Source organism: Lutra lutra, chromosome 5 (genome assembly GCF_902655055.1).
Source record: "Lutra lutra chromosome 5, mLutLut1.2, whole genome shotgun sequence".
In the NCBI taxonomy this organism is placed as follows: Eukaryota; Metazoa; Chordata; class Mammalia; order Carnivora; family Mustelidae; genus Lutra; species Lutra lutra.
The window spans coordinates 99,896,915-99,910,218 of NC_062282.1; the positions used below are offsets into that span (position 1 = coordinate 99,896,915).

Genomic DNA, 13,304 nt, shown 5'->3' on the forward strand with positions numbered 1-13,304 from the left:
TCATTAAAATGGCTGGTTATTCATTAAAATGAGTTAGTTTCCCCAAATATCAGTTTGGCTGATTCTCATCACTCCCCCCATCCTTCTGAAAGTAAAACCGGACAACTGGTGGTTTGACTCTGGGGTGATAGTCTTTAACTCTCCTATGGAAAAAGGAAAGAAGATTAAGTATATAGGATCCAGCTGCACATTAACATGTATCTGGGATGCTTTTGAAACACGGCAGCAGCTCTTCCTGCCCACAGGTCCTGTCCCCATGCTTCAATAAATCACCATTTTGCACCAAAAAAAAAAAAAAAAAAAAACAACAAACAAACACCACCACCAACAAAAAAAACACGGTGGTGCCCAAGCTCTGTCCCGGCCCAGTGAAGCCAGACTCTGGGGTGTGGAAGGCCTGGCCCTGAGTATTAGGCTTACTAGGTGATGCTAGTTATACAGCTAGGCTGAAGGACCACTGCCTTAGAATGCCAGTTCTGTGACTGTTCCAAAAAGTTGACACCTTCTAGCCAGAACAAGTCAGGAAGTCATCTCATCAGACAAGGTGCCAGGGAAGTTTTGGGTTCATCTGAATCTTGACCTTGTCAGCTTTATAATTTAGACTGGGAGTGCTGGCAGCCAGATGCCCCTTTCCCTAGTCTGGTAGTCTCAACTGGCTAGAGAAAGCCATGTTTCTGAACCCTTTTTTTTTTTAAGATTTTATTTATTTATTTGACAGACAGAGATCACAAGTAGGCAGAGAGGCAGGCAGAGAGAGAGCGGGAAGCAGGCTCCCCGCCGAGCAGAGAGCCCGATGCGGGACTCGATCGCAGGACCCTGAGATCAGGAGCCAGCCGAAGGCAGAGGCTTTAACCCACTGAGCCACCCAGGTGCCCCTCTGAACCTTCTTCCTGTCAAAGTTTGGTAGCCAGCTTTGCTGAGGGAGAGAGGTCTCACTTTTCAGAGTACTGTGCGAGGACAGAATGCAGTGTTTCATCAGTTTATGAACAAGACTGAGTTCTGGGGGCCCTGGAGATCATAGGATGTTAAAAGCTGAAACATGTACGGAGTCAGTCTTCAGCTGTGAGCAGAGCTCCTGTGACCTGAGATTCTAACGTGGATTACTAACACTGCTTAATTGTGGTTTGCCAAGTGCAGAGGCCTCTTTTTAACTTTCAAAATGGGTTTCTTAGATCACATTTCAAATTAGGATGCACATTAGCAGCTCTTTTAGGAGGAGGATTACTCTCTAGTTCCGTCTCTTGGGAAGGCCTTAGAAGTCTTCTTCCTTTCTAATGGGCTGTCCACAAAGGAAAACCATCCCATCCTTCGCTTTTCCTGTTGAGATGATAAACAACCATGCTTGTGCTTTCTCCAGCTGCCCTTTACGAGAGAAACACCCACCCAAACCAAATGCCCCCTTTGCATATCCAGCAGGACTTTCTTGGGGATGAGTAGGAAGAGAGTACCGGACCAGTGGGTTTCTTCGCATTTCTGTGACCCAGGCTTTTCTCTTTGCTTATTTACTAAAGGACCAGGAACCACCAAGCCTTCCAAGCCTTCAGCTGTGCCTCCAGGCCCCCCTGTGTATTTGGACCTGTGCTACATTCCCAATCACAGCAATAGTAAGAATGTGGATGTCGAATTTTTCAAGAGAGTGAGGTCATCCTACTACGTGGTGAGTGGGAATGACCCTGCTGCCGAGGAGCCCAGCCGGGCTGTCCTGGATGCCTTGTTGGAAGGGAAAGCCCAGTGGGGCAGCAACATGCAGGTAAGAGCCCCAGGACAGTGTCTGCGTGGCACTGGAGCTGTGTCCAGAGGTGGAGGGAAGGAATTGTGTTTAAAGAGGCACCACTATGATTGTGGATCGCACAAGGTACCCCGTGGGGGTCTCACACATGAAACCTCCGGAGGACAAAGTGGGTTTCACACATGGAAGATAGTCTAGAATATTATTCTTGGCACCTAGTGGTGCGAACCATGGTCTGGGAGGAGAGCTACTTCATCATCCTAATGCATAATTCACTTGTCTACAAAATGGGCCCAAGATTATCTTCCCCCTAATATACCAAGGATATTTGTGTATGAATCAAAATGGTATTTCCATGTGAGAGCTTACTAAAATTGTCTTTACTCCTTTGTGTTTCACAAATAGACCAAAGCTAGGAATGTGGCCATTTGGAAAATCACCTGTCCAGGTGAAATCCCACAGAAGGAGCACTACAGAAAATGGTCCCCAACAGGACCCTTCCAGCTCACAAACATCATAACTGGCTATGAACCACCTCTCTTATTTGGGCTGTGATCTTTGCTTATCTCAGTTTTACCAGTGGTTTTGCAGAGTCACTTAATAAACTATGTCTGCATAATATTAAATAGAATTATCTGCTAGTTAATCATATTAAATTTCATGGGAAACACCCAGTGGTCTCCTAATGAATATTAGATGGAATTTTTACCATTCAAACCAGTGCCCACCCAGCCAGTCAGCCAGCCACTCACTCTACCATCCCAGCCACACACACAAAGATAACAAATCTTTGTTCCCAGGATGAAATATTAGTTACACACAATTAAGCGGCAGTGATAACTAAAGTTCCTTGAATTAAATACGCAGTATCTTTCATGCAAAATTGCCCAGGTGTGTGAAAGGCAATACAAGCAATCCCACCTTACTCGAAGCCCTTCTTCTATTAACACTAAATATTTGAAAACCCGATGATGAATATAGATGAACTAATTGGTCCATGAGCCGCTTTTGGTTCCAGTCTTCAACTCTCTCAGGAAAACTTAATTTTTTGCAGCTTCATTTTGATTCCTGGAAAATGTAAGTTGAAAAGTCCTTTGTATTTCTTGAGAAAAAAAAAAAACAGAAAATTTTCCTCTCTTTCCCCTTCTTTTAATGGTCTGATTCGTACCTTATTATTGTTCTATTTTTTTCGTCTGATTTCTAGCTCTGCCCTTAACCAGCTATTTTCTGTCTCCCTGCAGGTAACCCTGATCCCTACTCACGACTCAGAAGTGATGAGGGAATGGTACCAAGAGACCCATGAGAAACAACAAGACCTCAACATCATGGTTTTAGCAAGCAGCAGCACAGTGGTTATGCAAGATGAATCCTTCCCTGCATGCAAGATTGAACTGTAAAAACCAAGGCCAGCCACACCACAGGATTTGAACTTTGTTTCCAGAAATTCTTCAATTTGAAACCACCTTTTCTAAAAAAGTCAATTCATCTAAATAGGTCACTGAACTGTTACCTGCCAAATGCTATACTGTGTCACGGTGATGCAAGTCACTAATATTTCTTAGTTTTTGCTGATTGCTAAGGGAAGTAACAGTATTCCCACAGTAGGGTTCAAGTTACTGCAAAATTACCTACCCCAGTTCATCTCTGCTGAACATTTGGAAACCATGCACTAGCAAACCCAACTGACTTCTGCTAGGTAGAGGCATTTGTCTTAGAAAGAGAGAGAGAGAGAGAGGAAGAGAGAGAGAGAGCGCGCGCGCACAATGAGAGAGAACACAGGAGAGAGAGAATGAGAAAGGAAAAGAATGCAAGAGGAGGAGAGGTAATGGTAGAGTGTGCTGGTGAGATACCCAGAGAGAAAGAGACAGAGCAAGGTGGGGTAAGGAGGAGAAAATAACCAGCACTTAGAGCTGCATTTTCGCAGGCAGTCTGTATTCTGTAGTCTACATAGGCAAAGTTCTCAACTTGTGTCAGTCTGAGTCATCAGAAAGGCTCTTCATTTTCTGAAACAAGTTAGCTGGAAGGAAACAAAAAGAACAAAACTTGTTGTGAGGGCATGTGAGATTTTCACGCCTTAATTAAGCTCCTTCAGTTTGAAGGCTGCCCACTGACATGATGTAGTGAGCGCAGACTGGATGCGCGAGTGGTTTGAACCCCATTCCGAACTCTCAGACTCTTCCGACACACGAGTAGATTGATCTAAGGCATGCTCCCAGCATTTGTCCACCCAGTTAGTCCACTCGGAGTCACTTCACCTGCATGCGGAAACACCCAAGTCCACCCCAGTTAACAAGCAAATACCAAAGCGGTTGGGAGTACACACGGTAGACAATTTGCCTTAGAAAGTGACTTGAATGTACAAAGATACTTGATGCACTTATTTTTTAATGTGAGACCGCAAGTTTATAAAACATCCATGTAGGATTATAGATACTCCAGTTAAAGGAGCAAGTGTGTGCGCGTGTGGGGGTCCTAGAAGCTGATCTGATGGGTGCAGCAGTTTGAGGCTGAGTCATGTGTGTTGAATACCACCTCAGTGCACCTGTGGCCCCTCAGCCAAACAAGTTGAGCCTTTCATAGCTTCTTTAACTACTGCAAGTTCCAAGATCGAAATGGCTTCTATGATCAGGACTGGGAACACAGTGAATCTTAACGGTGGAAGAGGTTCTCGGCAAGTGTACAGTATTTACCTTCCTTTGTCTTACATTGGCTTTTTTTTTTTTAATTTTCCATTACTTTCAGCATAATTATGGGATCAAGTGTACAGAAGTTTTTTTTCCTAGATATGTGAGAACTTTTAATAGATGAAATTTTTAACAAATGTTTTCATTTACAGGAAAATGCAAAGAAAATTTCAAGTGACAGTCTTTTTTTTTTTTTTTTTTTTTGAAGTCTTTCATAAGATAATGTTTCTTGAAGTTCTGGTGAGGTTGAAGTCTGATAGTGCAGTAATAGTATTTATTAAAACCCATAACTACCAGGAATAGTGATACCTCCCACCCCTTGATTCCCCTAACATAAAAATCTGAGTACGCGTTATTTGAGAGTGGGGGAGAATGGCACGGTAGGCTACTTTTCCAGACCTTTGCAAGTATATCACCCTGTGGTATTCTACATCCTTCTTTCGAGACCTTTAACCATAAGGTAAAAGAGCCAAGACAAGTTCAAAGAACCCTGGCAAAAATTTGCTTTGGGATTTTCTTTTCTGGGAAAAAAGTAGAAGAAATAATTCACTGAAAGCAAACGAATTCCCGTCTCCGACGATTCATCACGTAGAGTTCAGAGATTATTTCCATCATTGTCGTCATTGAACTATGATGAACCTGGAAGCCAGATCATGATTTAAACTGATGTCAAGTTTCAAGTTGCAGATCAATGCACCCAGTGTTCAGATGTGGCAAACTTCTCAGTGACAACTGTGCTGTGCTCTGTCATGTTGTGTTTCCTGCAGACTCTTAAGATCTACGGAGTAGTGAACAATGACCTCATTTTATTTTCTATGTTAGTTATTTATTTCAAAATTAACATTTTAGTTGATTTTTGTCTGATAAGTGTATGTTTTGCACTGCTAAGTACTATGAGGGTTTAAACAATGCTTCTTCAGGTCCCTTCACAGAGGACCTATGCAGTCTACTTAATGCTGTGAATTACATTTTTCAAATGTTTTTTTTTTTTAATTAATATTCTATTTTTTTTAGGCTTCTCTAGAAATGCAGCTTTTATTTATTACCCCATTTCTTTAGAGTCCTTAAGAACGACACATTGATAAAGGGTACAAAAAATTCACACAAAATGGAAACTCGTTGTGACAAAATAGATTTTACTGAGTATAAACTTACCTACTTCAAACTTATTTTATGAGACAACCTAAGATACTCATGGTGATTATTTACTGATTAATTGAGTTGGTTAGGTCCACGTAATACATGGGAAGAGAAACTGATTTCCAGCCGCCTTGCCAAATCCAGACCTCTGCTTGATTTTTTTTTTGACAGAAGATGGAATTATTTCCCAGTTTTCCAAATTAAGTTTATTTAACATGTGCATTATTTTGCTTTTTTTTTTTTTTTTTTTAAAATACAAACATTTTGGAGAATTATAGCCAATCTTCAGTTGTACCCATTCTATTCTGTTCCTTTATTTTTCTTCTTTTTTGTTATGGGATTTAATGGGAAAAATATACAAAAGCTGTCACTGGTCAGCTGGCTCTTTTTCCTATGAAACCAACTATACCTTTTTCCATCCATTGTTCTCAGTGATGACCACAGAGCTTGAGTATACCAGGAAAGTCAGCATTGCAGGTTGCTCCTGTCCTTCCAGACACCTTTCCTACCTGTGTGACTAACCTAATTTTGCTAGTTCCATAAGTACACAATTAGTTTAGTAACAGCCATCACAATGTACCATGTACATTCATGGTGAGGGCTAAAGATTGACACAGACTTCTAGGAGCTTTATTCATACTGATTACTTAATCCAATTGTACAGATTGAATATTCGAGTGAAAGGAATTTACACTGTTTAAATGATGAGACTCCATCGAGAGGGCACTCATGATCATGAACTTTTGGTAGTATTCTTAAGCAAAATTCTACAGAGACTAAATGTTAGAGATGATCCTCCACTTTCAATTTTAACCAATTCTATCCCCTTTCTCAAAACCCAACCCCCATGCATGCTTTCTCAGTCTTGTGGTGGGACTGGATACAATGACTGACCCCTTCCCCCCCCCAACGCCATTTTCCATGGAGTTCAAAAAAAAAATTTTTTTTAAACCTTACATATCCTAGTGAATGGTTTCCCCAGTGTATATGAATGTTTTAAGTGTCTCCAATAGCTTATGCAGTTTAGGAGCTTTTCAATACTCATTTAATAAGATTCAGTCATTTGCTAATGAAAATTCTACCACCTTCCATTTTCTATTACCAAATTTCAGCTCTCAGGAGCTGCTCTACAATTCTGAAATTGCTTTTCTTGCCTCTCTTTAGTCACCTGTCACAGGAGGTTCTTGCTCGGTAATGATATTGTGAGTTAGATTAATAACTTTTTTTTTTTTTTTTGTGCGTCAGATTTAGAAGAAAAGATTTGTTTCCATTTGAAAGGAACTGTAAGCTTTTATCTTCTAACCAACTGAACAACACACCAAAAGCAGCCTAGGGATGAGCATTTCTTTGAAAGCAATTAGGTTATTCACCTGGTATTAAAACTATTGACTATTAAAAAGAAATCTGACTTTACTCATTTAAAAGGCAGCATCAAAAACTGAAAAGGAAGGAAAAAAAATAAATAGCTTCTCTGCACTCGTTTGGAGCTCCCCAAACAGGAGCCATCATGATGAGGCATCAAGACCGGGCTGCCCCTTTGAGAACACCATGCAGCCGTCCTGAGTCGTGCGTACCTGCGCTGCATGCAGCCTTCTCTTTCCGGCCCTGGAAGGAAGTGGTCTTGAGCCCGGCGGAGAAGCACCTCCACTCCTCTCTCTTGTTCTGAATGGTGTTTGTGTCAGTCTGCAGCTGTGTATGGTATTATGTCTTATAATCCTGCATCACTTCTATCCTATCCAGTCATATCTAATGTAGAAAATTAGTTTTCAGTGAAAGTAATATGTAGTGCTTTTATGATATTTGTGTGCAATATCCCCTCTTCCATTGAGGATATTTGATGTAAAAGAAAAAAAAAAAACTCAGTTCCACAATAAAATACAAAAGTGGCAAAAGTTCATGTGTGTGCTGTGCTGTTTGTCTTGTGTGCGGGGTTGGGCTCATCGGGAGCTGGGACTTGCCACCCATAGTGGGGGAACACATTCACTCGTAAGGGCTGACTGTGTTCTTTTCAGTGGCTCCCTGGCTTTTGGCAAACTGCGAAGAGGGCGTTGTACTATTTGGGTAACTGCTACAGCATTATCTTTTCTAACCCACCCTGGGAGCATGCTGGGGTCTAAGGACAGAAATTGGGAGGTGACGGAAACAGATAATTATCATTATTGCTTAAAAAGAACAAATAAGTAGACCAATGTAGATGCAGGAGGATACTGGGAGGGTTTCTTATAGAAAGCAAAAACAGGTTTTAATCCTAGCTGTGCCACAGACAGCTGGCTGGCTGACCTCACTCACTTTATCCATCTGAAGTTCCTTTACTTACCTGTAAAATGAGAGGATTTGACAAGATGGTCAGACTGGGTGATCCCTCCCAATCTGAGGCTCTACAAAGCCATCATGTTCAGGAATTACATCTAATAGCATATCTCCCACTTGGTTTCTTACTCAGTTACAAAATAAGCTTATATAACTAACATAATACCCCGTGGCTTTGACTGACACCCAAGAACGAAAAGCTGTTCAGGAAAAGTGGTTATAAATAACAAAGAGTATCTGGAAAAAAGGAAGGAATTTCTCTTAGTCATTTAAGTGATTCTTGTACATTCACTCTATACCCAGCAGTGGGTAATACTGTGGGAATTTATAAAGGCAAACAAAACAAAGGGCTGCCCTAAAGTGACGGGTGACAGGGGCTCCCAAAATTCAAGGGTGAGCTTTGGTGACCTAGGAAAAGCACCCGAAGTGATGTGTAAGCGGAGACCTGCAGTATGTGTGTATGGGGGAAGGTTTGCAGAATGCAGACTCCAGGCAGAGGCGACAGATCACACCAATAGAGCAGGAGCAGTTACCCTGGAAGACCCACTCAGCTCAGAATGGCGAGCATACAGTGCAAGGTCCTGGCATCTTGAGTCCCTCCACACGGCCACAACAATATGCCCAGAGGGCTCAACAGAGACTTCCAGGACCTGGCCCAGTCTGTCTCCAGAGATGATCCTTTGGCCTCAGGTTACTGCAGCCTGTCCTGAGTCATAAGGATGTCTCTTTGTTACATATACTCCTTTTATCTTATCTGTGCCTCCAAAACCATGGGGCTTCATGGACTGGTCCTGTTAGAAGTTGCTGCTTGGCAGAAGGAATTGGAAATGCCTCCAGAAATCAAAGGGTTAAGCATGTGAATACTCAGGGTGGGAAATCACCACAAGAGATTTTAATTACATCTATCACACTAAAGTAAGTTATCTTTTATTCCACTGTCACACTACTCTGTTCCAGCACGTCTTTCTGGCCGGAACCAAGGGTGCGGGCCCATCTGCATCTCCCAGCATGGCCCTGGCTTTGACTCTCAGGAGGTCATCAGTCCTGGGGAAGCCCTGCCAGTTGTTCACCCTAGCTAAACCTCTCCATGAGTTCCTGTCCTACTCCCTCCAGACCCAGGCACAGCAGAGATGGGGAGGGAGTTAATGCCCTTCCAGCTGGTCCTTTCCTAGACACCGGAGGTGGCGTTCTTCAGTTTCTTTTTTCCTGTCTTCCAGGTATATCAACAAAGGTCTGCTACAGTACTGACTCTACCTTCTCTCTCTTTATACTTGTATTGCTAATTCTAAATGCTTCTGTGTCCCTATAATGATCTTTTGACAAACTCCTCACTCATGAATTCTCGGTCTCTTTCATAATCCCAGATCACCATTTCCTCTTTGATTTTATACTGTGCATCTTGAAAATTCACTGGAGTCATACATGCAGATTGACTCTTGGTCACACCCAGTTCTTTGAAGACGAGCAGTTCTTCTGGGTAATTCTGGGGGTGTCACTGGCAATGTTTTCACAGATGATGGAGCAACATAATAAGGACTGCTTCATAGGGTGATCTCGCCACAAAAAATAGGCACAGATCCATTCATGGCTCAGAGTCTCTCTGCTCAAGCCAAAACTGCAGGTTACTGTAATGCACTCTCATGGGTTTAAGCTGATGACTTCTACAACTGCTATCTCCAGTCCATACCTCTTCTCTGATCTCCAAATTCATATCCAGCTATTAAGAGCCCCATTTGGATGATCAATAAGGATCTGTAAAATAACCCAAATCAAATTTAATATGCCTCTAAACATTCCTGATTTCCCCAAACTACTTCTCTCCCTAGGCTTTTCTACCTCCATAAATGGTAAACACATTACTCTAGTTACTCAGGTAAAAAATCTTGGCCCAACAGCAAGTTTGCTGGCTCTTCTTTCCAAAAACACCCTGTCCATCCCCTTCTCCTCACATTTACTGTGACTGTCTGAGCCCATCGTTTCTCTCCAGGACTATGGTGGTAGCCTCCTAACCAACCTATATTCCCATGTCCCATCTCTGCCCTCCGTGTTCATTTACTCCAGAGCAGCTAGACTAGCGAACCCTCTGAAAATATTAGGTCAGAGCATGCCATCAGAACCTTCATATGGGCTCTCATCTCAGAGTGAAGGCCAGGACCCTTACTAATGGGCCAGGGAGTCTTACACCATCTGTCCCTTCCTGCACCCCTTATCTCTCTGGCCTCATCTCCTGCTATTCTCCACTTTAAACTTTCTGCTCCAGCCACACTGGCCTCCAGGCTAGTCCTCTGGCACCCAAAGCAGGCTTCACTCTGGACCCTTGGTGCTGGTTCCTCTGTCTACCACACTTTTCCATAGGTAACACCATGATTCTCACCCTCACCCCCGTGGGTCTTTAGTCAAAAGTTATCCTTCTAGGAAGGCCTTCCCTAACCAAGCTAGTTTAAGTTGCAACCTTCGGCCCTTACCCAGCGTTCTCTTCTCCTCTTCTTTGCATTATCTCTGTACCACTTATCACCACATGACATATTATGAATTAACTATCTCCCTCCATAGAATGTAAATGCCAAGAGGGAAGGGATCTTTGTCTTTTTTGTTCCTTGCTGCATCCTCAGTGACTATTTTTTTTTCCAAAGATTATTTATTTATTTATTTGAAAGAGATCACAAGTAGGCAGAGAGGCAGGCAGAGAGAGGGGGAGGCAGGCTCCCTGCTGAGCAGAGAGCCCAACGTGGGGCTTGATCCCAGGACTCTGGGACCATGACCTGAGCCAAAGGCAGAGGCTTCAACCCACTGAGCCACCCCGGTGCCCCCTCAGTGACTATTTTAACAGTGCCTGACACACAACAGATATTCAATAAAAATTTGCTTGAATGTACTTTGTCTCAGGTTGTCACAGTGCTCATACGGTGTGGTTGTTGGGAAGTGGGTTTGGAATTGGACAAACTTGGGTTCAAGTACTGTGACCCCACTGATTAGTTGTGTGGCCCTGGGCAAGACACATAAGCCTCAGTTTTCCCCTCTGAAGGGCAATAATCCCTGCCCTGCAGGGCTATTCCAAGTGGGTGAAATTAAGCTGGGTAAAAATGGGCATTCACAAAGAGGAGTTGTTAAATGTAAGTTTCGTAATCAAGATGGGTCCAGTGATAAGCCAGAGCCTGGGAAATACTGATATCCAACAGCGGCCCAGCATACTGTCACTGGAGGAAGCTTTTAATGGGCACTGGTTTTATTCCACATAATGTTTAAGGCTTTTAACCTGGGGCGGGGGGTGGTTTTAAAGATTAAAATTTTAAACTCTGCTGAGATGAAGTACTGTAGAAACAAAAAAAGCAAGTGAAATTCCCCTACCATTGAGTACATGAGAATACAATGTACCTCTTAGAAATCCTTAAATCTTCCCTGCAGTCCTTGATCTAGCATTTAAAGCCCACCATGGTATTAACTTTCAGATGCTTCCCGTAAGAATAAACCTTGTTTTCTGAACATGTCCAGCTCAGATCTGAAACCCCTAACATTCATACATAATAAACATGCAGCCCAAGTCTGTTTTAAACAAAGCTCCCAGGGGTAACTCCCATTTACTTGGGCACTGATACCATCTTTTTTGACTTCCTTGTTACCATATGGGTAAGAGCATCCTCACAGCAGCATGCAATGTCAGCAAAAAGGCCAACTCAATGGGGGAAAGGAAAGGTTATTTTCAAACTGAGAGCTATTATTTAGAATAAAGGGCAATTTCCCTGACATAAAGACATTGCAAAGTACTCGTCTTACCCCATTTTCTAAAGTTAAGATTTAAAAAATTTATCATGGTCAGAGATTGGAAAGTTCAGCTCTGAAGATTATTAATGATCATTTAATGAAAATACAACCATAACACATTTTCTGCTTCTCTGAGCCCATTTCAAACTTCATCGTTTTCTTACCATGCATTCCCAGTGAGGTCACTGGCTGCAGCGGTATAGAGCCTGCTGACTCATAGGAGCTCACATCACAGCAGCTTCATTTGGGAACTTAAGACTCCTGGCCCCAGTTGCATATCGCTTGACAGCAAAATCATATAAATCATCATTTACCCTTTTCCACAATGGACTTTGTTTAGGAAGAATAATAATCCACCCTGTATCATTGCATATTTTATACTCGTTTACTTAGATAAAAAGCAACTATTATTTTATTAGTTAAATATTAAGATTATTAAATGTTATTTTTCTAGCCTGAGAAATGCCATTTGTAAATGAGCCATTTGCACAAACATTATTCTTTTTTTTTTTTTTTAAGGTTTCATTTATTTATTTGACAGAGAGAGAGAGCACAAGTACGCAGAGAGGCAGGCAGAGAGAGAGGGAAGCAGGCTCCCCTCTGAGCAGAGGGCCTGATGCGGGGCTCGATCCCAGGACCCTGAGATCATGACCTGAGCCGAAGGCAGAGGCTTAACCCACTGAGCCACCCAGGTGTCCCTGCACAAACATTATTCTTGAGTCTCATCTACATCACTGCAAAAATGCCTGTAGATGCCTTGCTTCTCTGCTCTCAGCCAAGGTTTCTGACCTTGGCACAACTGACATCTTGGACCAGGTACTTCCTAGTCATGCGGGAGCCCTGTGTACCATGAGATGTTCAGCAGGATTTCTGGCCTCTACTAACGAGATGTTAATTCATTCATAGTGAAAAAATGACTTTAATAAACTAATTTTCAGGCCTGTGAATACACAAAAAATCTACAACAACAAAAATCCCACACACATATCTGATATCCATGGCCAGCTAGAAGTGTGAAAACACGATGCAAAGTTTGGTGCCAAGGCAACACGGTCCCACGAGGAGGAGAGTCAGGTATTGTACTGCTGCTCAGCGGCAGTTTTCATGCTCCGCACTCTGGCAAAAACTGGGGTAGGGATGGATGGGGAGGAAACAGAAGGCCAAGTAATAATGTGATCCTTTATGCCGTGATGGTCAGTAATCTACGGAGCAAATGGGGCCTTCTGATCCATCTTGAACCTTCCTCTTGACAAAATAAGGAAGCGGTGGAAAAAGCCCTGTCCCTGATAAGCCAAAGTATCATAACTGATTTTGAGTCTTGACCTTCTGCCTGAGTAAGACTCAGCTCTGCTCAGCAACAAGGCCCTGCGCCGATGTGCATGGCAGGTATGGCCAGCGGTCAGCATACCAGGTGAGGAGTGGGGCTGGCCTTGCCTCAGCCACTTAAGCTTGTTTCCACATTCAAGAAAGGGGTTACTCTACCTCCCGCACAGGGCTGCTTGAGGTGTTGGCATACACTTCGTCCTCAATTCATGTTAACGGTTGTGGTGGTAGTTGTAAATGCCAAAGTCTGATAGAGAAGAAAGGTTAAAAAGTGTTGCTCAAAATCAGACTAATCATATTAATTGTGTGACTTCCTCTCTTCCTCCCTTCCCTAAAAGACAAAGAACACAACAAAA

The 13,304-nt window shown here is 42.7% G+C and overlaps 1 protein-coding gene across 2 annotated transcripts in view; it reads left to right on the top strand.

Annotated features, from left to right (window-relative positions):
* The window catches only part of MAP1B (microtubule associated protein 1B), a 94,883-nt gene extending 89,092 nt beyond the window's left edge, over positions 1–5,791 (top strand). For both annotated transcript variants that reach the window (XM_047731106.1, XM_047731107.1), the window contains 2 exons: positions 1,512–1,750; positions 2,971–5,791. In XM_047731106.1, coding sequence (XP_047587062.1) covers positions 1,512–1,750; positions 2,971–3,126 — 395 coding nt within the window. In that variant the 3' untranslated portion in view covers positions 3,127–5,791. The remainder of the gene's footprint in view (positions 1–1,511; positions 1,751–2,970) is intronic.
* Positions 5,792–13,304: the final 7,513 nt, after the last annotated feature.